We start from the raw sequence: 23,219 nt of genomic DNA, 5'->3' as shown, positions 1-23,219 counted from the left end.
ATGGACTCGTAACAGAAGGAGTGCCTATAGTGAGGTCACATGACGACCTCTTGTCTTCAGAATGGACGGGGTCCTGAGATGCCATTTTTTTGGCGTCTTATCTGCTGTTTTCCGGTCACTTCTTGTAACTGTTTTGCAGCTTTAGAAACCTGATGGGGTTAATAGAAGTTTTAAAACAAAGTGTGAACAGTGAGTTGTTTTTCATTTTGGTGCATTATGTTCCAACTTTTGCACTTTTTCGGATTGGTTACAGGACGTGTCCACCTGAAAAGACACGGTGTGCACATGTCCTTACACTATACCAGCATCACTGCTCCTGTATCTTGTTTTCCCATGGTATTTTGTATGATTCTTCATCAGCTGATCTTCCTTCCATTTAGGATCCTGGCAGATACAATCGGTATAATTATCTTCTAGAAGATTTAATTTAAACATTAACGAATGGCTACGGACAAGATGGCGGAGAGGATATTACACCTCACCCTAGAGATCCTCTTCCGGCTTACTGGAGAGGTGAGAGATTCTGATGACGTCACATTACATCATTCTTATCTATGGGAAAAACAGATGGACAGAACTGGAGAGGTGAGGGCTCTGGAAATGTCTGTAGTGAGATTTATTAATGTGTCTCTCCATAACCAGGATTACACAGTAGTGAAGAAGACCTCTAGTGAGCTCTGTCAGGACCCTGTGTCTGAGGGATGGGGAAGACCCCTGAGCCTAATCACGGGGCCTACACCTCACCCCCTGATATATGAGGATATCAATCACCAGAAGATCCTAGAACTCACCTATAAGATGATTGAGCTGCTGACTGGAGAGGTGACACTGCTGGGAATGCTGGGACATTACACAGTAACTCTATAAAGGGATCGGGGGGATGACGGTGTCATTGTATGTGTCAGGTTCCTATAAGGTGTCAGGATGTTGCCGTCTATTTCTCCATGGAGGAGTGGGAGTATTTAGAAGGACACAGAGATCTGTACAAGGACGTCATGATGGAGGTTCCCCAGCCCCTCACATCACCAGGTAATAGGACTAAATACACACGGCCTATAATTATCTGTATGTAAAGAATGAATTCATTCCCTGTATGTTTCCTCCAGTTCTATCCAGTAAGAGGACAACACCAGAGAGATGTCCCCGTCCTCTTCTTCCTCAGGACTGTAAACAAGAAGATCCCAATGTTCCTCAGGATCATCAGGTAGTTGGAGAGAAGGTGTCATGAGATCTCTCCTATGATGTGTAGATGGCTGTGAAGGTCTTGTGCTCAGTCTTGTTTTATCCACCAGTATTATATGTTTTATATTTGTGTAATGAGAGCGGTGGAGATTTAAGAATTAGAGCTGATCATAGATGGGACTTCTCCATCTGTCGGTGACTTTTACAATATTTTTCAGGGTGAAGATCTGACCCATATTACTACTACAGACACATATGTGAGGGGAGATGAGCGGTGTAAAGAGGAGATTCCTACATATGACTACCCAGGTGAGTAGTGACCACTAAATGCAGAGAAGTCACAGATTCTACTGTAATTACACACGTGGTCAAAATTTTTGTACCCCTCGTTTAATGAAAGAAAAACCCACAAATGGTGACGGAAATAACTTGAATATGAATAAAGTAAATAACAGATAAAAAAAAAAAAAAAAAATCTATGAAAATGAACAAATGAAAGTCAGACATTTCTTTTCAACCATGCTTCCATAGAATTTTTAAAAAATAAAACTCGATATTATGTAACGAAAGACATGTTAAATCAAGGTGTGTCCACTAATTAGCATCACAGGTGTCTACAATCTTGGAATCAGTGAGTGGCCTGTATAGAGGCTACAGATACTCATTTTGCAGTTTGGTGACATGGTGAGTATCGCACTCAACTTGGACAAGAGGAAGCGAAGGAAAGATTTGTCTCAGGAGATTAGAAAGAACATTATAGACAAACCTGTTTAAGGTAAAGGCTATAAGACCATCTCCAAGCAGATTGATGTTCCTGTGACTACAGTTGCACATATTATTTCGAAATTTATGATCCATGGGACTGTAGCCAACCTCCCTGAATGTGGCCACAGGCAGAAAATTGCTGACAAATCTTACAACAGGATAATGACCCAAAACATACAGCTAAAAACACCCAAGAATGGCCAAGAGGAATACATTGGACTATTCTAAAGTGGTCTTCTATGAGCCCTGATCTAAATCCTATTGAGCATCTTTGGAAAGAGCTGAAACATGCCGAAAGCAAATTTTGGCAAAGTGCCAACAATTTTGTCTGGCCCGCACCAGGGCAAGTGGGAAGCGCGAGGCTAAGTGCTAGAACTGGTGCATCTTCTATATGCTCCATTTTTGGTGCGGCTGAGAGCTGATGTTTTAGTCTGGAATGGGGCCAATGTCCATGGTCCATTTGTAGGCTATTAATATCAGCCCGCAGTTGTCTGCCAAGCCTTTGCTGGTTATTAATTATAGGGGGACTTTACGCCATTTTTTTTTTTGAGCGGGCCCCCATTTTAATAACCAGTGAAGGCTAAGTATACAACTGAGAGCTGATATTAATAGCCTGGGAAGTTCCATGGGTATTACTCCCTTTCCAGGCTATAATCATCAGCCCACAGCCATCTGCTTTACCTCTGCTAGTTAGGAAATTAAGCCCATGCAATTTTTTTTTCAGAAAAATAATCATTTAATTAAATACATGTACAGTAAGCTGCACACACATACTGTGCTAATTGTATGTGTGACTGAAATCTTTATATCTATCTATTCTATGTATACAGGGTGGGCCATTTAGATGGATACACCTGTGGGCCATTTATAAAGTTGGATCCAAAAGGGCCACCTTCAAAATGGCCGCCATGGTCACCATTAGCGTTGAGCGAAACAAGTCGGTCAGATTCAAAAGTCGCCGACTTTTGACAAAGTCGGGTTTCATGAAACGAAACCAAACCACAGTGTGAAGTCGGCCATGCTGTCGGCGACCCAAGCGCCAAAGTCGGGTTTCGCTGAATGCTTGCACGTGACTTTTTTCAGCCAATGAGAGAAGCGTAGCTGGAGTGGGAGTGGGGGAGAGAGGGATTTCACCGCCTCTAGGGTTAAAATTCATGCCAGGTGTGTTTACAGTCCTCCACTCACTGCCGACTTTTCTCCCCATTGGCTTGCATTGGGTTTCATGTTTCACGACTTTTCCCGACTTTTCCCTATAGTCAGCCGATTTCGTTCGACTCGACTTTTGAGAAAGTGGGGTTTCATGAAACCCGACTCGACCCTAAAAAAGGCAAAGTCGGTCATCTCTAGTCACCACCCATCTTGTTCCCCCTTCCACATACTAATGTACCACAAACAGAAAGTTGATATCACCAACCATTCCCTTCTTATTTAGGTGTATCCATATACAGGACCCACCCTGTATATATTGTTTGTAATCTACCTGTTCTATTCTGTCGCGCCACGCTGTGATTCTACTGTACGCGGCAGATGAATTGCCGGCTTTTCATAAAATATATACAGTATATGTGTTTATTGAAGTATATTTCCTTGGAAAAATATGTGTATATGGCAGAGTAATTTGCTATGTCAAAGTTCATGTTTAAAATTGTATTGCAATCAAATAGCAATTACATGGCATTCGGATGCTAGGTGTGAAAAATCGGATTGTACTCGCATGAAAATCGCATGGCACGTTTGACATTAGTCCTCCTTTTCTAGACTGAAATCAGAACTTTTTTTTCATGGTAATGGGTACAAGCCCTCAACACCTAATCCCCTGAAGCCATTGTCACCTTTACACAAACAAAAATAAGACAACAATATCTCTCACCTGTCCAAAATTGAATGAATAGAGTTGCCAACGCTGTAATCCATCTGTCTGACATTTGCTCATAATAATAATAATCTTATATAGCGGCAACATATTCCGCAGCGCTTTACAATTCAACAGTTCATATACAACAGTCCTTACAAAGTTAACGATAATACAATAATTAATGACACGATATTGACAACCCTGCCCATAAGAGCTTACACTCTACAATGTGGTGGGAGTGACACAAAGTACAGGGGCTTACTTACAATGATGGTCTAACTATCTTGAGGAATTGGGGGTGGATAAAGGTTGGATGACCTTTTGGGTGCGAAGGACTTTGATGTAGGGTTATGAGGCAACCACTCCCGCTGAAGAGCAGGGGAAAATGACTCCCTGCAGCAAGAGCGGGCCTATGAACTGTGATGACCTCAATGAAATCAGTGCAGTTCACCTTGACTCGTTCACACCCTGATTTTTCATTCTACCCAGCTTTTCAATGTGAGTGGTCACCTCAGGTCACCGCTTATTTTGATATGCAAATGTCACACAGATGGATTACGGCATGGGACACTTTGGATTCTTTCAACTTTGGACACGTGATTGATAGTCTTTTTTCATTTTTGTTTCTTTACAGGTGACCATGGCTTCACTGGATTAGGTGTTAAGGTGAGTATAATGTGATTTTTATTGATTTTTTTTTTTTTTTTTATTTTTTTATTTTAGACTTAATTTTTCTTCTATACAGACAGCGAGGCCTGAATACAACTCTCAACATTGTTCCCTGGTTGCGCTGATCACAGGCAGAGCAGGGTACAATAATGTGAGCTGTTGTCAACACCCAGAGCCGGCTATCAGCGCGAACAGTACCGCTGATTCCCAGGCGCCAGTATGTTTCCCACTGATGACACACAGATGTTATGCATATGTCATTAGTGTGCACGTGTGCGAGACATTTTGTGGACCGTTCTGCTAAAAATCAATAATGTCAGCATGCCTTGCCCACAGACACACGGTCCGTGGAAACACACTGACATTTGCGCAGATCCATTCATTTCAATGGGTCGTCACCGTTACATATGAAATTTGTCACCACATGTACCGGACACACTGACATGTGAAGGAGGCCTTAAGGGGGTACTCTCATTTCCAAGATCCTATCCCAAAATATAGTAGGTGTAATTATAATAGCAAATTCCTCCAATTAGAAATGTGGTATAGTTCTCCTGATTCTCTGTGTCGCTTACCCCATGACCAGGGCATTGCAGTAGCTTAGGTAGCCATGATTATAACCACTAGCAACTAACAGTCGCTATATGAGTGGTAGTAACCATGGATACCTAAGCTAATGCAATGCTCTGCACATGGGGTGAGCACCATAGCGAGTCAGAAGAACTACACTACATTTTTCCTAATATTATTACACCTACTACATATTCGGATAGTTGAAAAGAAATGGGAATACCCCTTTTAGAATCTTACATGTTATGGTGTATATTTTTATCTGTTGCTATAGATTGTAACAAAGCTTATTTTTAATCCTCCCTTTATTGCTTCAAACTTTTCTGCGTTTGTGTATTATGTTTGTCGTTTGTACTTTGGAGGTTCATTACCATGGGATTTGTGAACAGGTGGTTCACCACTGTCTTAGGTCATAGTTTCATTATACTTTGTGTTGTATAGAATTATGTATATAGAAATTATATAAAATATAAGGCATTGATATTGAAAAATAATAAAATCTGTTTCATTCTTGGCAGATGACTGTGGTGTCAAACCAGATACCTATGAAAAGCATGCCATTATTCCAGCTATACCTCCAGCCTTTCAGAGCAAAAATCAATCATCGGAGCCTTTTCAATCAGTCACCTATTTGGATTCATCACAGACTGTTAAGCAAAATGAAAGCCGCAAACATGATGTTGAACATCAAATAATTCCCAGAGAGAAGAAACCATTTACCTGTTCAGAATGTGGGAAATATTTTAAACATAAATCTGAATTGCTTAGACATGAGAGAAGTCACACAGGAGAGAAACCATTTTCCTGTTCAGAATGTGGGAAATATTTTAAACATAAATCTGAATTGCTTAGGCATAAGCGAAGTCACACAGGAGAAAAGCCATTTTCATGTTCAGAATGTGGGAAATGTTTCATGGTTAAATCAACACTTCTTAGACATCAGAGAAGTCACACAGGAGAAAAGCCATTTTCATGTTCAGAATGTGGGAAATGTTTTAACCGTAAGTCAAGTTTGGTTACACATTGCAGAAGTCACACAGGACAGAAGCCATTTTCATGTTCAGAATGTGGGAAATGTTTTATCCATAAGTCAAATTTGCTTATACATTACAGAAGTCACACAGGGGAGAAGCCGTATTCATGTCCAGAATGTGGGAAATCTTTTATCCAGAGATCATATCTTCTTAAACATCAAAGAATCCACACAGGAGAAAAGCCATTTTCATGTCCAGAATGTGGGAAGTGTTTTACAGAGAAATCAAGCCTTCTCAATCATCAGAGAATTCACACAGGAGAAAAGCCATTTTCATGTTCAGAATGTGGGAAATGTTTCAACCAGGAAGCACATCTCCATAGGCATCAGCGAAGTCACACAGGAGAAAAGCCATTTTCATGTTCAGAATGTGGGAAATTTTTTTACTGTAAGTCAAATTTGGTTACACATTACAGAATTCACACAGAGGAGAAGCCAAATTCATGTCCAGAATGTGGGAAATATTTAACAAGGAAATCAAGTCTTCTCAGTCATCAGCGAAGTCACACAGGAGAAAAGCCATTTTCATGTTCAGAATGTGGAAAATGTTTTAACCGTAAGTCAAATTTGGTTACACATTACAGAATTCACACAGAGGAGAAGCCATATTCATGTCCAGAATGTGGGAAATGTTTTACCCAGAGATCAGATCTTTTTAAACATCAAAGAATTCACACAGGAGAGAAGCCATATTCATGTCCAGGATGTGGGAAACGTTTTAGTTCAAATTCAAATCTTGTTGCACATCAGAGAACTCATACAGGGTAGAAATCATTTTTTATGTTCAAAATGTGGGAAATTTTATTTCTGGGAATCATCTTCATCACCTAAAAACTCATGTAGAGCGTTAAGGAAATAAATAATAAGGGATATTAATAAGGCAGGAGAGTTACATTTAGTTGACAAAGGCGTGAAACATTGTAAGAACAAAGGGGCTTTTGCTGGAGGTCGGTGTCTATCCTGGCACCTTAGCTCCTGGATTCTCAGCTTACAGGGGGGGATAGCAAATGGTCTGTACTAGAAGAAATATCTCGTATTTGTAAGGGCACAGCTTGGCTCATTGTCCATTCATAGACAGCATGATAGTGTACAAGAGTAAAAAAATTGTAAAAATATTTATTTCCAGGACGTCCTATCCTGACAGCACCATGGGGGGTTGTCCTTCCATCCTTCCAGGGGCAGGAAATGCACGAGAGGTTAAAAGTTCCCCTCCCACACAACACTCCAGTGTTTTTCCTGTCCCTGTAAGGACAGGCACGGGAGTGCCGCAGCCGCGGCATACAGGAGAAGAGAGAGAGGTTCTTACCGGGGCCAGGAGGTGCGGGGTCCTAACCGCCAACTCCTCCGGGTTGGACGATGTAAGCGGCACCCCCCTAAGGGGGGTTCTCCGCCGGGTGTCCCGTGGAGCGTCGCTCCGGGACTCATCCCCGCTTCCCCAGCGCGGCTCCCGCGAGGCCCAGAATGCAGAGCGGCGGCGCGTCACTTCCGAGCGCCCAGGGATGACGACTTCCGGTCGGGACACGGAGGACGCGTCACAGGGCGGCAGAAGGAGCGTTCCTGCGCAAGACAAGGTAGGATAAGAGCGGGGTGAAGCGGGAGACCAGCGCATCGGCTCCAGGCAGATTGAGAGGTGACAGACGCCTAAGTTTCTGTCAGACGCCGCCAGCATGGACACTAGGACCAGTGACCAGCCAGAACCAGCGTCCGTGAGTAAAGGGCACAGGGGCAGGATGGCCAGAGACAGGAGCTTCTTTTTAAAGGGAGGACTCCTGTCTTTCTAGGATAAAGCGACACCAGCGCCAGCAACAGCCAGGACATCAGGCAAGCCTAAATGCCCCATCTGTGCCAGCAAACTGCCGAGCGCATGGAAGGCAAGGCCTCCTCCGCTGTCCTCTCGCCACTCGCCCTGTTCCTGCCTCTCATCAGCGCCTCCTTTGTTTCCAGAAGCCCCTATGCAAAGATTGCACACTCCGAATCGTCAGAGGCGAGCAGGCGGCCTTTCTCACGGAGATGCGCGCAGTTGTCAGAGATGAAGTTCAAGCCTCGGTCTCCGGAATACTACCTACTCAGTCTTCCGGCCGGTCCCAGTCCAAAAGACCTAGATGGGAGTCCGACCTATCATCGGAAGAAGAGATACGGGGCACGGACTCGGAGGAAGAGGGCGAGATTACCTCGGAAACCCCTAGAAACAGGGATGAGGTACCTCTTCACATCAGAAAACACGGAAGAGCTGCTCAGGGCAGTAAGAAGTACGATGCAGATCGAGGAAACCCCGAAAGAACAATCCATCCAGGACACAATGTTCGGGGGACTTAGAGCCAGGATTCGTCAGGTCTTCCCAGTTAATGACCATATCCGGGCAATGATCCTGGAAGAATGGGAAGATGCGGAGAAAAGACTGATCGTGCCACGAGACTTTAAGCTGCGACTTCCATTTAACCAGGAGGACATCAGCACTTGGGACGAGGTGCCTAAGATCGATTCACCGGTGGCCAAGGTGTTGAGAAAAACTTCGATTCCTTTTGAAGATTCTTCCAGTCTCAAGGAGCCCATGGACAAAAAGGCCGACGTGCTCTTAAAAAGAGCTTGGGAGGCCTCAGCGGCAGTGATAAAAGCAAATATTGCCGCTACATCGGTCGCTAGATCCATGCACTTATGGATTGACCACTTGGAACAACAGTTATAGGATAAAACCCCTAGGGGTGATATCCTTGAGAGTATTCCCCTGTTGAAAATCGCGACCGGTTTTCTGGCAGATGCTTCTGCAGAATCGGTACGGTTTGCGGCCAGAAATAATTCCCTATCCAACACGGCCCGTCGAGCCATATGGATGAAAACCTGGTCGGGGGACTACCAATCTAAAAATAAGTTATGTTCCATACCCTTCTCAGGCGGGAAGGTATTTGGGCCAGCTTTGGATAAAATTCTAGAGAGTGCCTCCGACGACAAAAAAGGTTTTCCAGAGGAAAAACCAAAAAGGCAATTTCCCTTTCAGAGATCCCGCCCATACCAGAGGCAGGAATATAGAGGGAAAGGGAAATCTTCTCGCTGGGAGTACTCGAGGGGGGGGAGAAGTAGAGCTCCCCCGTCTCGCTCCGGACAAACTTCCAGGAGCAGAAGGCAATGACGCCATGCTGGTAGGGGGGCGCCTAAAACACTTTGCAGGGGCATGGCAGCGCATCTCCCAGAACCCATGGGTCCTCAGTACAATTGCCCAGGGCTATACCCTCGAGTTCACAAGATCCCCTCCAGCACGATTTGTGGTTACAAAACCCCGTTCCGAAGCCATGGTAGACCCTATATGGGCAGACATAAAACACCTGTTAAAAACGGAAGTAGTAATTCCTGTCCCAAAGGTAGAGAGAGGTCAGGGCCACTATTCTACACTCTTCACAATAAAAAAAACCATCGGGGGAAAGCCGAACTATCATAAATTTAAAGCCATTGAATCAATGGATTCGTTACAAAAGGTTCCGAATGGAATCCCTGAAAACCGCCATCCCGCTAATAGACCAGAACGCGTCCATGTGCACTATAGATTTAAAGAATGCATATTATCACGTTCCCATCCATCCTCAATCTCAGAGGTTCCTGCGTTTCGCCCTAGAGAAGAGGCAAACACTACCACTTCCAGTTTCAGGCTGTTCCGTTCGGCTTGGCATCAGCACCTCGTGTTTTCACAAAACTGGTGGCCGAAGTCGTGGCAGACTTAAGACAAAGAGACATAATCATCGTGCCTTATTTAGACGACTTCTTGGTAATATCCCGGTCAGCGTCCGAATTAAAAGAACAACTCAGCTCAATAATTTTCAGCCTCGAGAGCCTAGGTTGGATCCTAAACAGAGGAAAATCATCTGCGGCCCAGCACCCAGAAAAAATTCCTAGGGGTAATGCTAGACTCCAGAAAAAGGGTCTCGTTCTTGCCGGAGGTGAAGAAGAAGCCCATCATGGACAAGGTGCGGCAGTTCGGCCAACACCAGATTTCGATAAGGACCGCGATGGAAGTCCTGGGCACCCTAACCACATGCATACCCTGTGTCATGTGGAGCCAGGCTCACACAAGAATCCTACAAAAGGAGATCCTTATGAAATGGGACAGACGGCAGTCCTCGCTGGACAAGAAGTTCCGACTGTCTCCGGCGCTGAGATCATCTATGAAATGGTGGTTCAGCAACAGAAACATCAGCCGGGGAGTTCCTTGGATCCTGTCTCCATGCGTGACCATCACTACAGATGCCAGCAGGGAAGGATGGGGAGCCCACCTAGAAGGAAGATTCTTACAAGAGACGTGGCCCAGGAATATCAGCTTACAGTCCTCAAACTACCGAGAGCTGCGAGCAGTCTGGGAGACTCTGAAGAGAAGCGGGTCAACACTACAGAACGAACATATAAAGATCATGTCGGACAACGTGACCACAGTAGCCTTCCTACGCCACCAGGGGGGCCCAAGGCACGGGAAACTTCAGAAGCTAGCAGCTCGCATCCTCACCTGGGCAGAAAACAATTCTCGCTCCCTATCAGCAGTGCACCTGGAGGGCTCCCAAAACAGGATAGCCGACTATCTAAGCAGACAAGAAGTCCGAACCACCGAATGGGAGCTAAAAGAGGAGATCTTCAAGGATCTTTGCCATCGCTGGGGGACACCCCAACTAGACCTCTTCGCGACAAGGGAAAATGCCAAGCTGAAGAGGTTCTACTCCCTCAACCCGGCGGATCATCCGGAAGAAATCGACGCCCTGGACCAGAATTGGGAAAGGGGATTCCTATACGGGTTTCCGCCGATTGCCATAATACCGAGGGTCCTCAGGAAGATCCAGGAGGAAGGAGCTCGGGTGATGCTGATCATACCTTTTTGGCCCAGGCGGAGTTGGTTTTCCCTCCTCAGAAAGATGGCTCAGAGGGGGCCACTCCACCTACCAACAATACCAGACTTACTCTCCCAGGGTCCAGTGTTACACCCAGACCCAGGAAGCCTGCAACTGGCAGCATGGATCCTGAGAGGGACATCCTAAAGTCCAATGGCCTCTCGGACCAGGTGATCTCCACATTGCAGGCCAGCCGAAAACCGGTGACAAGAGCGATATATTGTAAAATCTGGAAGAGATTCTGTACGGAAAGTGGTAGGTCTAGAGGGGCACTATCTCGGCCTGATATCCCTCGGATCCTGGACTTCTTACAGGCCGGATTCGATAAGGGCCTGACCCCGAGCTCACTCAAAGTCCAGATAGCAGCCTTGAGTACCTTCTTTAATTTCTCCCTATCCTCTTATCCTTGGATAGCGCGATTTACTAAAGCCACCCAGAGGCTAAGACCCACATTGAGGAAAACTGTTCCCCAATGGGACCTAAATCTGGTACTCAACGCGCTGTGTAGGCCCCCTTATGAGCCAATTTCAGAAATAGACATTTCAAAGCTCACACAAAAAACTGCTTTTTTGGTAGCCATCACCTCAGCTAAACGTTTAGGTGAGATCCAGGCCCTCTCAATCCAGAATCCCTGCATTCAGATCTTCGAGGACCACATAACGCTCAAACTAGATCCAAGGTTTCTCCCTAAGGTAGTATCGCCGCAGAATCTAAACCAAGAAATAATCCTGCCCTCGTTTTGTCCAGCCCCAAAGAATGATAAAGAAAAATTGTTTCATTCTTTGGACGTTAGATGCACGGTCGCCCGTTACCTGGAAGTCACCCGGGACTGGCGACAGGACACAAAACTATTTGTCCAGTACGGCGGCAAAAATAAAGGTAGAAGTGCGGCTACACAGACTCTAGCGAGGTGGATAGCAACAATAAGAGGGCTTGCCGGTACCTGAAGGGCTTAAGGCTCATTCCACCAGAGCGATAGCGACTTCATGGGCAGAGAGGGCGGGTGCCTCAGTAGAACAGATATGCAGGGCCGCCACCTGGTCTACACCAAATACTTTCTGTAGACACTATAAGTTGGACACTCTATCAGCTAGCCAGGTGACCTTCGGTCGCAAAGTGCTACAAGCAGTAATCCCACCCTAAGCGAATTCCTACTTTGGTATTCCCCATGGTGCTGTCAGGATAGGACGTCCTGGAAAACGGAGATTAGACCTACCGGTAATGTTATTTCCAGGAGTCCATCCTGACAGCACTGGTAGTTCCCTCCCTATGATTGGTATTGTTATCATTATGCTTGTACTAAATCTAAATAAAATTTAATTGCATCATACTGGTGTGGTACTTGGAAAAATCACTGGAGTGTGGTGTGGGAGGGGACCTTTTAACCTCTCGTGCATTTCCTGTCCCTGGAAGGACAACCCCCCATGGTGCTGTCAGGATGGACTCCTGGAAATAACATTACCGGTAGGTCTAATCTCCGTTTTTTTTACAAATCACAAACTAAAGAACAAAAAAAAGAAATTATTAATCCAATAAATATATTTGTTTTAAGTAAAAAGTACACCTCTTTGGTATCGCCCCTTCTGGAACGACCCGACCTATAAAACTGTCCCCTTCAATGAACTCCATAAAAACAAACGAAAAAAAGGCAAAAAGCTATGCTTTATCATGATATTGCTGAACAAAAGTGGAAAAATACGTGATAAAAAAGCAATCTACATAAAAATTGTACAGCTGAAAACATCATCTCGTCCTGCAAAAAACAAGTCGCCATACGGGTCCGGCAGCAGAAAAATAAATAAGTTATAGCTCTCAAGATAAAGCGATTCTTTTTTTCAATATAATAGTTTTTATTGTGTAAAAGCGCTAAAACATAAAAGAATATAAATGAGGTATTGCTGTAATCATACTAACACAGAAAAATTATCCTATGTAACAGGCCATAAAGCATGAATATAAATAGACCACAAAAAAAGCTTTAACGGGGGGCCGTGGCCTGGAGCTCAATGGAGGAGGACATGTGAGCTCAGAGCTCCTGTGAAGCCTGGTGTTTCAAGCGACTTATTTAAGAAGATTGCTCTCTGCTGGAAGACCCTCAGATGTTGATTGCTAATCTCATTGGGATCATTTTGAGACCTATTTGAAGAAAATCCGCTGGATATTTAAGAAGTTATAGCTCCTGGAAGAAAGGAGGGATAAGCTATCAGCGGTGACTCAGCAAAAAAAATCACCTCAGCAAGAAGCGCTGGAACTGCTATTATGCAGGCCTCTTAGGCATAAGGACTTGTTGGAGTCTGGTCTGGTGAGCCTTTGAGCACCCTGCCTGGTGCTAGAGAGGCAGGTGAGAGGAACAGAAATAAGGAATATTGCTGTCTGCTATCGGCAGTGGGGAAGAGGAGCCGGGAACGTCAGGAGGAAAAGATCCGGATCAGTAGAGCTGCTGTGAGGTGTTTGTCAGCTGACTCGGATGGTGAGAGAGAGAAGTTGAAAGTCTGCTTCAGAAGGTTACCAATTGGACTCTGCTGTGCTGCGGTGAGGAGAGTGGAGATCTGCTGGGCTGCCGGAGCGGTGAGTGACAACGCTGATCGGTGGTGGGGGAAGAGGAGCCGGAGCAGTGGTGACTACTGACCCGGTCGGTGGCAGAGAGATTTGTAGCCTGCCTCAGGAGGATACTGGTTGGGCTCTGCTGTGCCACGGTGAGGAGAGTGGAGATTTGCAAACCTGCAGGAGCGGTGAGTGACAGCGAAGATTGGTGGTGGGGAAGAGGAGCCGGCTCGTCAAGAGGTGGAGATCCGGATCAGTTGTGCTTCTATATATCCTTGGTAAATAGCAACTTTTCTGTTTTTCCTGAGTGGAGGTGCTGCTGCTGGTTGACTGTCGGTGTCTCTGGTGTATCCAGAGAGAGTGGAGAATTGAAGGAGCCGCATGAGTGGTGAGGGGCGGTGCTGAACCAGCGAGAAGGAGGTGCCAGTGTATTAAAAAGAGAAGATCCGGATCTGATGCTCTACTGCGCAGTTTATGGGAGAAATTGATGGGGATTGCCTTATCTAGTCCTGTCCGGAGCTGATACCAGAGAGGGGACTTGAACTGTCGTGACCTCTAGATGCGGAGTGGTGAGCGGCTTTGTTGAAGAAGATTTTTCTGGACTCTTGTGGGACTTTGCTGATTGCTGGATATATTTGGGTGCTGGCTGTGATCTTAGGTATCTGCTGTGATTCTGGGTGTCAGCAGTGATTTATACTCGCCTGAGAAGCATGTGTAACTAGCCCTAAGATACTGAAGGCACTTGGAGTTGTTATAACTTTATAGATAATAGTGTCACTATTATTTACATAATAAGCAACTGTATATCACTGGGAGGGTGTGAGACGGCCTTAATTGGGGGGATTATACTCACTATATATACTATCTTTCTTTGAGTACATACCCCTATTATGGCAGCTAATCTTAAATCCACTGCTAGTAAAATTCAAAAGCCTAAGAATACTACTAGCCAGAGATCTTATACCGACTCTGCCAACCTGTTAAGCCCACTTAAATCTAGATACCCCCCCTAAAAAGGGAGGAAGCTACTTCATCTGAAAATATGCCCAATAGTTCTTCTGGTAAGATCACTCAGAGGAAATCGGACCAGAAAAGTTTGTCTTCTGGTTCTAGTACTTTGTCTTTTTCATCCTCTCAGAATTCTAAGACCATAAACAAAGAACAGCCCTCTAATCAGGACGAGGACAGCAAGATGGATATGTCCCAATCTAAAAAGAGGAAAAACCCAGAAAATGGGAATGTGGAAGAGGGGGCAGTGGATCTTGATTCTGACAGCCCTTCCGAGGAGTATTCTCCAAACAGCACTCCTGTCAAGCAACCACCAGAAAGGGGCTGCTCGGAGTTATCTTCTACTGCTTCCCTGTGTCAGCGCCGGGATTTTTCTCTAATCACCAACCTCGGGTAAAGCTCATTTAGAGCTTCTCTTACCTAGGATCCTAGGAATGAAGACGTAAAAAGAGAGACACAGGAGGCTTGTCTTTCAAGTTAATCTCTCCCCTTTATTAAGATGGGTACTTCTTTTATAGGATCACAAAAGAGGAAATAGACAAATATAGACAATTTCCGTAATATTATGTAACAATTGCGAAATGATGGATAGTTGGCAAAAACAATAGTTATATAACAGATATGACAAAATGATATATTATGTGTCTAATTGGGGATGACGGGAATATGGCACTTCCTTGATATCAATTTAACAATTCGTGGAACTGCATCCGGTAATACTAATAGGCCAGAATACTTGGCCTTGACATTTTAGACATTATTCTAAGAAAAGAGAATTTTGGAACTGACCACTTGGCAGAATTGTCTAACCACGTAGACAGATGATAACAATTAAAATAGTGTCATGGGTTACAAGTTGTTTTTCAGTTATTTTTCTGGTCTATAGAAACTAAGATTAACCATTTCTTTGACAACTCCCCTCTTTTTATCATTCTGTCTACCTACCTCTATCTATCCTTGCCTTTATCCGAGGCCTGCAAGATAACCCTACTTCACAAAATACACGGCTTGTCCTATGTATATCATGGGATACCAGTCCTGCTGCGTATCCATTCAGGTTATACCTGGAAATCAGACCTTCTTTCCCTACCTCTGTTCTACTTATTGCCCTATCTCAGAGGAATACAGATTTTATTGAGGGAAGTTATGTCTATTTTGTGAGTAACGTGTTAACGAGACATAGTAAATTCATAATTATGGTAATATATTGTAACATATATTTTGATATGTATATATATATTTTATATCTTTATTCATTAGTAAGTGTTAATCATTTAATCATTTAAAGTCCATAATGCATGTAATCTTCATCGTTGTAGTTCTTCCTGAAGTTTTTCTCTTTATCTTTGTTCAAACCAGTGGTTTTCCACAATGCATACAATCAGCCAGGTCCACTGACGTTTGCTTGTTGCAGAATATACATTTACGCTGAACAGTGGTTATAAAGGTTGTCATCACTTGTGTCTGATTGATTTCTGAATTGGCCTCAATTTTAGCACTACCTTTACCTGGAAAACATTTACAATTAGAACCAAGAATTTTCTTTATGAGCAAAACAAATAGTCTTATCATTACAGCAATAACCAATATCACAAAAACTGCTTGAATTAAAAAATGAATTATTCCTGATATCCATCCACCTATCCCCTTAACAGATTTAAAGGATTTAACCATGCGAGCCATTCAGGAAAGGGCAAATCTAAGGCATTAACCTTTCGTATTCCTTCCTTGATCAGCCTGGCTTGTTCTATATCATGAGTAACTCTCATCAATCCAGATGGATCGATATAGTGACAGCATGCGGGTCCCACTACCTGACAGAATCCCCCTTGAGATGCCGTAAGATAGTCAAGCACCATAGAATGTTGATTAGTTATAACTATGAGCTGTCTCATATAAGCAGATTCTACATTAATGGCATCAAATAGATACTCTGTCACATTATCAAAAATATCACCCAATTCTATCATCTGAGCATTTCTTAAAGTTCCGAACATAACTCCCAAAGGACCAGTAAGAACCATCCCTGTCTTAAGGTACCATGGGGTATGCATTAGATGCTTAGGTGGCTGGGGTGAGGGTGCACTACGTTTCGCTATCATGTGACCAGGAACATTTTTATAAGGAAAGTCATTCTCATTCCATACCCAGGTGGCTGGCTCTAATTTAGCTACTGTACATGCACCTTCAGCTCCTTCATTACTCCTTTTGGTAATTCAAACTGAAATTCATTAAGGAAAGCTATCGCTATTGAAACCAACCGGGTAGTGTCAGTATAAAGGCACCAAGAATCATCTAAATCTGTAGTAACTGCCCTATAATATCGTAATGGTTGGCATTCCGGTTCTGTATTGAGGCTTATAGACATTTCAGCTGCTCCATCTCCATACTGACCTTCTCTGGTTTCTTCATCTACATGAACCGCCTCTCTTGCAGTGCACTGTGTTGTATTGCCATAAAGGAATGAATGGATTCCTGGTCCAATTAGTATCATGTAGGAATCGTTCCAAACACACCTGGTCACTGCAAATTTGTTTATCTCCCAAAGAAAAGGGAGTTTTTACTGCAAAGCTAAGTTTTAGCTCCTGATCGGGCACTTTCCCTATATAATTTTTATCAGTAGCCTTGTTTCCCCAGTTTCCATCATATTCCTTAAATTCGAATAGATTGATCGGTCGTTTATCTACAGGTTCCTGTCTCCTAGTGAGATTTATTTGAAACCATGGCTGCCTTGTCCAACCTGTAATAGGCAAGGCAGCAGAGGTCTGACTCTGTTGTTCAGCCAGATTAAGGGCCCGCATTTCCCAACACCCTCCCCTGAACAGCTCCTCCTCTGTTAGTGGAGTTACGAAATATGGCATAGTTTTTGCAGCAATGGGGGCATGAGAACAAATCCAACAATTGGATAAATTTCGGACCTGAGCAATATGGCTATGGTACTGGACAAATTTATTAGCCCACTGTTTTGATACATCACTATCCCATGGTTCAAAAACATCATTATCTTTTTTACATTGCATAGACGACATCACAGTGAGAAGCAAGAATGGATAGTACTTCCCAAATTCCATCCTTAGTTTCTGCGGAACTTCTTGCAGTGAGAAGCGTGAATCCAGGTGGTTTTTCCCTCCAGCTTAACAGATGTAGGCGTGGTCAGCTGGACCTGGTAGGGTCCTTCAAAGCGAGGATCCAGACTTTTCCTTAGATGCTTTCGCGTCACCACCCAATCTCCAGGCTTAAGATCATGTGAGCCTGATAAGGAGGACGGATCTGGAAGGGAACTGAAAACACGCGCATGAATTTGCTGTAACACCTGTTGTAACGCGCCTACATAGGCCGTCATATTTGAATGAGAGGCCTGCATCTGCTGGGGAAAGTACAATCCTGTCTTGGGAGGGCTCCCAAACAACACTTCATATGGACTTAAACTTGTCTTTCGGTTGGGAGTTACCCTAACAGTGTACAATGCAATGGGAAGACACTCAGTCCATGGTTTACCTGTCTCTGCCATTGCCTTTTGAATTTTCAATTTCAGTGTACCATTTAAACTTTCCACCCTGCCACTACTCTGAGGGTGATAGGGAGTATGAAAAGATTGTTCTATCCCTAAGGCTCGAGTGATTCCTTGGCACACCTGTGAAGTAAAGTGACTACCTCGGTCACTTTCGATTACCTCTGGTACTCCAAATCTGCAAACAACTTCTGTTATCACCTTTTTAACCACAGTACGTGCATTTGCATGAGCACAAGGCCATGCTTCTGGCCAATTTGAGAAAAGATCCACACATACCAGCACATATTCATAGTTGCCTACCCTTGGAAGCTGAATGAAATCAATCTGCAGTCGCTGAAAAGGGTACAATGGCCTCGGGGTGCACTTTAGTGGCACCTTTACTGTTTTTCCCACGTTGTGGCATGCGCAGATTACACATCCCTGTACGAATTTTGCAGCAGCATAATGGAACCCTGGTGCGACCCAACTTGCTTTTACCTGACTTACCATTCCATCCTTGGATTGATGGGTTATTCCGTGGGAGAGGGAGCACATCATAGGGTACAATGCCCTGGGCAAACAATACCTATCATCCGCTCTCCACAATCCATCTTCTTCCTTCGCACCTGAGTGCCTTTGCCATCCCTCCTTTTCTGGTGCAGAGGCCTGATCTTGCAGGTTCTGAAGTAATTGTAGATCCACCTCCCCCGACACCTGTACAGTGTATGTTCCTGCGGGAAGAGGGAATAAAGCAGCAGCCTTGGCTGCAATATCAGCTCGGTTATTACCTTCAGCTTCCTTAGTGCGCTCCTTTGTGTGAGCTTGCACTTTTACTACAGCAACTTTCTTAGGCAGCTCCAATGCTCTAAGGAGCTGGGCCACCAATTCTGCATTTTTAATGGGCTTACCAGAGGAACCAACAAACTTTCTGCTCTTCCATATGGGACCATAATCATGGCATATGCCAAATGCATAGCGGCTATCTGTGAAGATATTTGCTGTCAAATGTTCAGCGATTACACACGCCTCAGCGAGTGCTTTCAATTCAGCTTCCTGTGCAGACATTTCGGCTGGCAGTGCTTCACTCTTCACCACCTCATGCTGATCTACAATTGCATATCCTGTATGAGGTACACCATTTTGATAATACCGTGATCCGTCTACGTACAACTCTAAGTCTGCATTAGAAATTGGTGTCTCTTGCACATTGGCAAGTGGTTGTGTTTCTGCCTCCATAAGCTCAAAGCAGTCATGCTGAGCTTCAATTAATTCTGAATCATCAGTGTCTGGTAGCAAAGTAGCGGGGTTCAGAACTGTACACCTTCTTATAGTTACATTCGGGGGTGTAAGTAAAGCCACTTCATACTTTGTTAACCTGTTCATGGACAAATGTTTTGTCCTTGCCTGGAGCAGCAGCTCCTGCACAGAGTGTGGTACCAGAATTTCCAAGGGATTGTCTAGCACCAAGTCTGCAACTTTTTCCTTCAGTATTGCACAAGCTGCGACTGCTCTGATGCATGTTGGTGCTCCCTGTGCTACTGTGTCAAGTTTGGCTGAATAATATCCTAGGGGGCGATGCTTCCCTCCATGTTGTTGTGTAAGCACCCCTTTAGCATGTCCCCCTGATTCATGACAGTATAAACGGAAAGGCAGGCCATAGTTTGGGATTCCTAGGGCCGGTGCAGAGACAATGGCTTCCTTCAGATTTTGGAAACCCTCTTTGGCTTCCGAGGTCAGCTGGTACGGCTGCCCTTTATTACATGCGGATAACACGTCAAAGAGAGGCTGCATCATTTGCGATGCAGCAGGAATCCATTCTCTGCAGTAACCAATCAATCCCAAAAATGTTCTCAGTGCAGTATTTGAGGTAGGCTCAATGGCTTGGCTTATGGCCTTTTTCCTCTGTAAAGTTATATGTTTTAATTGGAATGAAATGCAATGTCCCAAGAAAATGACCTTTTCCTTCGCTATCTGTAATTTGTCTTTTGACACCTTGCATCCTTCATGATACAAGAATATCAGTAATGAAGCAGTTTCCTTTAAACACACTTGCCTATCTGGGGTACAAAGAAGTAAGTCATCCACGTACTGTATCAACTGCACATCTTCCCTTTCAGGGTGACAAGAAAGAAGGATTCCTGCCATTGCCTCGGAAAATACAGAAGGGGAAGTAGCTCCCCCTTGAGGCAGTCGTGTCCAACAGTACTGCTTGCCAGCATGTGTAAAAGCAAACAGCATTTGGCTTTCTTCGTCAATTGGCACCGAGAAAAAGGCATTGCTTAGATCAATAACAGTAAAACATTTTGCATTACTTGGAATCTGATTCAACAAGGTATGAGGATTTGGCACAATAGGTATGTCCACTATCATTAGTTTAATTTCCCTTAAATCATGTACCATCCGGTACACCGCAGGTTGCCCTGCCACAGTCTGCTTCTTTATCGGAAAAAGAGGTGTATTAAAAATGGATTTTTTCTCCTTTAGTATACCTGCCTTCAGATAGGTGGATACCTGTGCAGAAATAGCCTCAGTTTGTTCTTTACTCAGCGGGTATTGTCGAATACGTACTGGTACAGCTCCTGGTTTCAACTTAATAGAAACAGGTTTTATTTTTAACAAACCCACATCTGTTTTATCTTTTACCCATAGTGCAGCTGGCATTTGCTCAAGCATCTGCAGTATCTCCTCATCTTGCTCAACCTGTTGTTTTTCCTGTTCTTCTAACCGCATCATGGACATCACCATGGACATTGCTTCTTCCGATAAAGGGCCTGAAACAGTAATTCCCTTTTTTCCAAATTTAATAATTGCATTGACAGCATTTAAAATATCAGCTCCTATCAAATTCAGGGGGCATTTTTCTGATACTAACAATTGGGCACATAAGTCAGTAGTTTGAGCTATTCGTACATTCATAGGTTCTGTCTCATACAAAGGATGAACCACTCCCTCTGCTCCTATTCCCTTCACCGTTTTCCCTGTCATGAATCGTTGTGGCATATCTTGTTTTCTTATAATAGTACGGCTCGCCCCCGTATCAATTAAACATTTCAATTGCTTCCCATTGGGAAGTTGTAATTGGGTTGTGGCCCTTGGACCATCCCTAGGGGGAACCACTATTACAGAATCATATTGGGGGCTGCCAAGTTCCTAATCTGACAAATTTCCTGCCTCATCAGTTGCTACCAGTGAAACACGAGTCTGCTCTGGGTTAGTTGTTCTATTCCTGAAACAATTCCTTTTGAGGTGCCCTCTCTGGCCACATTCATAGCAAAGCCCTTTCCGTCTGCACTCCTCTGGGTCTATTACCCCATCTCTCCTTTTTCTGTCTCCTCCCGCAGCTCTGTTATGTATACCTGATGCTTGGACCGCAGTTCTGACAGCATTATTAAAGGCATCAGGAGGTATATTTACCATGACAGGCACCGGCTTCTGCTGTTTTTTACTTTGCGATTATTAATTTGGGCTTCTATCCCCCGGAATACAGGAAGAGAATTCTCCAAGGTAGCAAATACACATTCAGGTCTTACTTTCATCACTTCAGCTCTCAAGTCCTCTCTTAATCCAGTTATAAACATGCTTTTCAGAAACCTAGCTTCCCTAGGATTTTTCAGGTCATAGTCATGGTCTGTGAACGCTGCTGCACACTTTGCATGGAATTTGTCAATAGGTTCATCTGGTTCTTGAAATACTTCAGGCAACCCTGAGGTCAACTCTTCTGTTAGCTGCTTGGCTACTACATGTAACCTTGCTATAAACTGTCGCCCTGATTCTCTAGTTTTCTTATCCTCTGGAACTTCACGTATCGTATTAACATCTGCCGGGACTGCCCTCACCTTCTCAAGCAAAGGCACTCCAGCCGATATTCGACACAGTGGTTCCAGATTATTCCAAGCTGCGTCATAATTATCAGCTACCCCTTCTACTGCTCTATAGAATCCTAAGGGATTCTTGTAGGGATCGGGGAAGCTGGTTGCCATGGCTAACTGTTCAGATCTACTCCATGGCTTATACCACGTAGTGGTATCTACTTTTCCCTCATCCTCTCCGTCATCTGTTGGTCTGCTTGTAGTCTGAGTTATCACAGGGAAGCTGCTGACTGTGGCTTTTCTCTCAGCCCTACTGCAAAAATCACATTCTATCTTCCCTTTCTCCTGTGGCTTATTACACCTATTACAAATCCAAGTAAGGGATCTCATAGCTCTATTTGAATAACCCTGAGTATCCTCACTTTGCTGGTGTTTGTCCTCACATCTCCACTCATTATTTTCCCTAATCAACTTTAGCCTGTGAACTACCTTGAGAGGGACTGGGTGTTGTTTGCAATCTAAAATCATCCCCACTTCCCCCTGAAACCTCCCGTCCTCCCTGTCCAGAACTTTTTATTGGGGTGGAAAAACTATCTAGGGATTCCCTTGGAAGTGCAGGGTATTGATTTGTAACCGAATATGTAGGAGGAGAAGATTCAAAAGTAAAGGGGCTCTTTTGCCTCTGCATTGGAGATGCAGGAGGAATCATTCTCTCCCCCACATACTGAATAAATGGGGTCCCTGGTGTCTGATAAATCACTGGTATCTGACCAGAACGGAGTCCTGACATGAAAATCTGGTGGAGACAAAAATGATGGTGAAGAAAAATAAGGCACAGTACTAGCCGTCGCTGCTTCAGTGGACATAGATTCTATGTCCTTTCCACTAATGATTCTTTCCCTTATAGGGCTACAACTACTTGTAACTTTCGAATCACTGACTGAGACTTCTTCTCTCTCACTCAAAGGGGCGGAGGGAGCCGTGGACACAGACTGTCTTTGTAAAGGAGGGGCTGTTGCTTGTCCCTGCGCTGTTGGATTTCTCCCTCTTCTATTCTGGGCAAACTCACTCTCGTCATCATCATCATCAGTATTAAAATATGGATCATGCTGCTCAGCCGTTCTCATCCAAGCAGCCACTTGTTCCTCATAACCATGCCTCTCGATCCACTTATCATGCTCTTTACTAAATCGCTTCCATCTCTCTACGTCTAAACACCCATTCTCCTTCATCCCTGCTTGCTTTAAAATTTTTGTAGCATTTTTAACCGCTTTTTGCCCATGTTCCAAGCGCACCAGATCCCTCATTTTATATCTTGGATCTGTGTTTCGTCCTGGCCTGGTAAACTTAGTGCCCATAGCAAAAAGCTATCTGAATCAGAAGCTGTCAAGGTCAGCCACCTCCTATCTTCAGCTCTGTCTGTCTG

General features: G+C 44.2%; 1 protein-coding gene across 2 annotated transcripts in view; it reads left to right on the top strand.

Moving 5' to 3' along the window:
- The window catches only part of LOC141094269 (uncharacterized), a 37,451-nt gene extending 14,440 nt beyond the window's left edge, over window positions 1-23,011 (top strand). The window contains exons 2-8 of one of the 2 annotated variants that reach the window (XM_073580096.1): window positions 381-513; window positions 643-822; window positions 906-1,029; window positions 1,107-1,204; window positions 1,401-1,491; window positions 5,560-6,630; window positions 12,879-23,011. In XM_073580096.1, the coding sequence (XP_073436197.1) occupies window positions 442-513; window positions 643-822; window positions 906-1,029; window positions 1,107-1,204; window positions 1,401-1,491; window positions 5,560-6,630; window positions 12,879-12,892 (1,650 nt within the window). In that variant the 5' untranslated portion in view covers window positions 381-441 and the 3' untranslated portion in view covers window positions 12,893-23,011. Of the gene's footprint in view, window positions 1-380; window positions 514-642; window positions 823-905; window positions 1,030-1,106; window positions 1,205-1,400; window positions 1,492-5,559 lie in introns of both variants that reach the window. The other variant, XM_073580095.1, reaches the window with a different exon arrangement.
- Window positions 23,012-23,219: the final 208 nt, after the last annotated feature.

Source organism: Dendrobates tinctorius, unplaced genomic scaffold (genome assembly GCF_039654945.1).
Source record: "Dendrobates tinctorius isolate UK_male_01 unplaced genomic scaffold, ASM3965494v1 ptg000063l, whole genome shotgun sequence".
In the NCBI taxonomy this organism is placed as follows: domain Eukaryota; kingdom Metazoa; phylum Chordata; class Amphibia; order Anura; family Dendrobatidae; genus Dendrobates; species Dendrobates tinctorius.
Note: the sequence above shows the minus strand (reverse complement) of the source record. Positions and strands in the feature narration are given on the sequence as shown.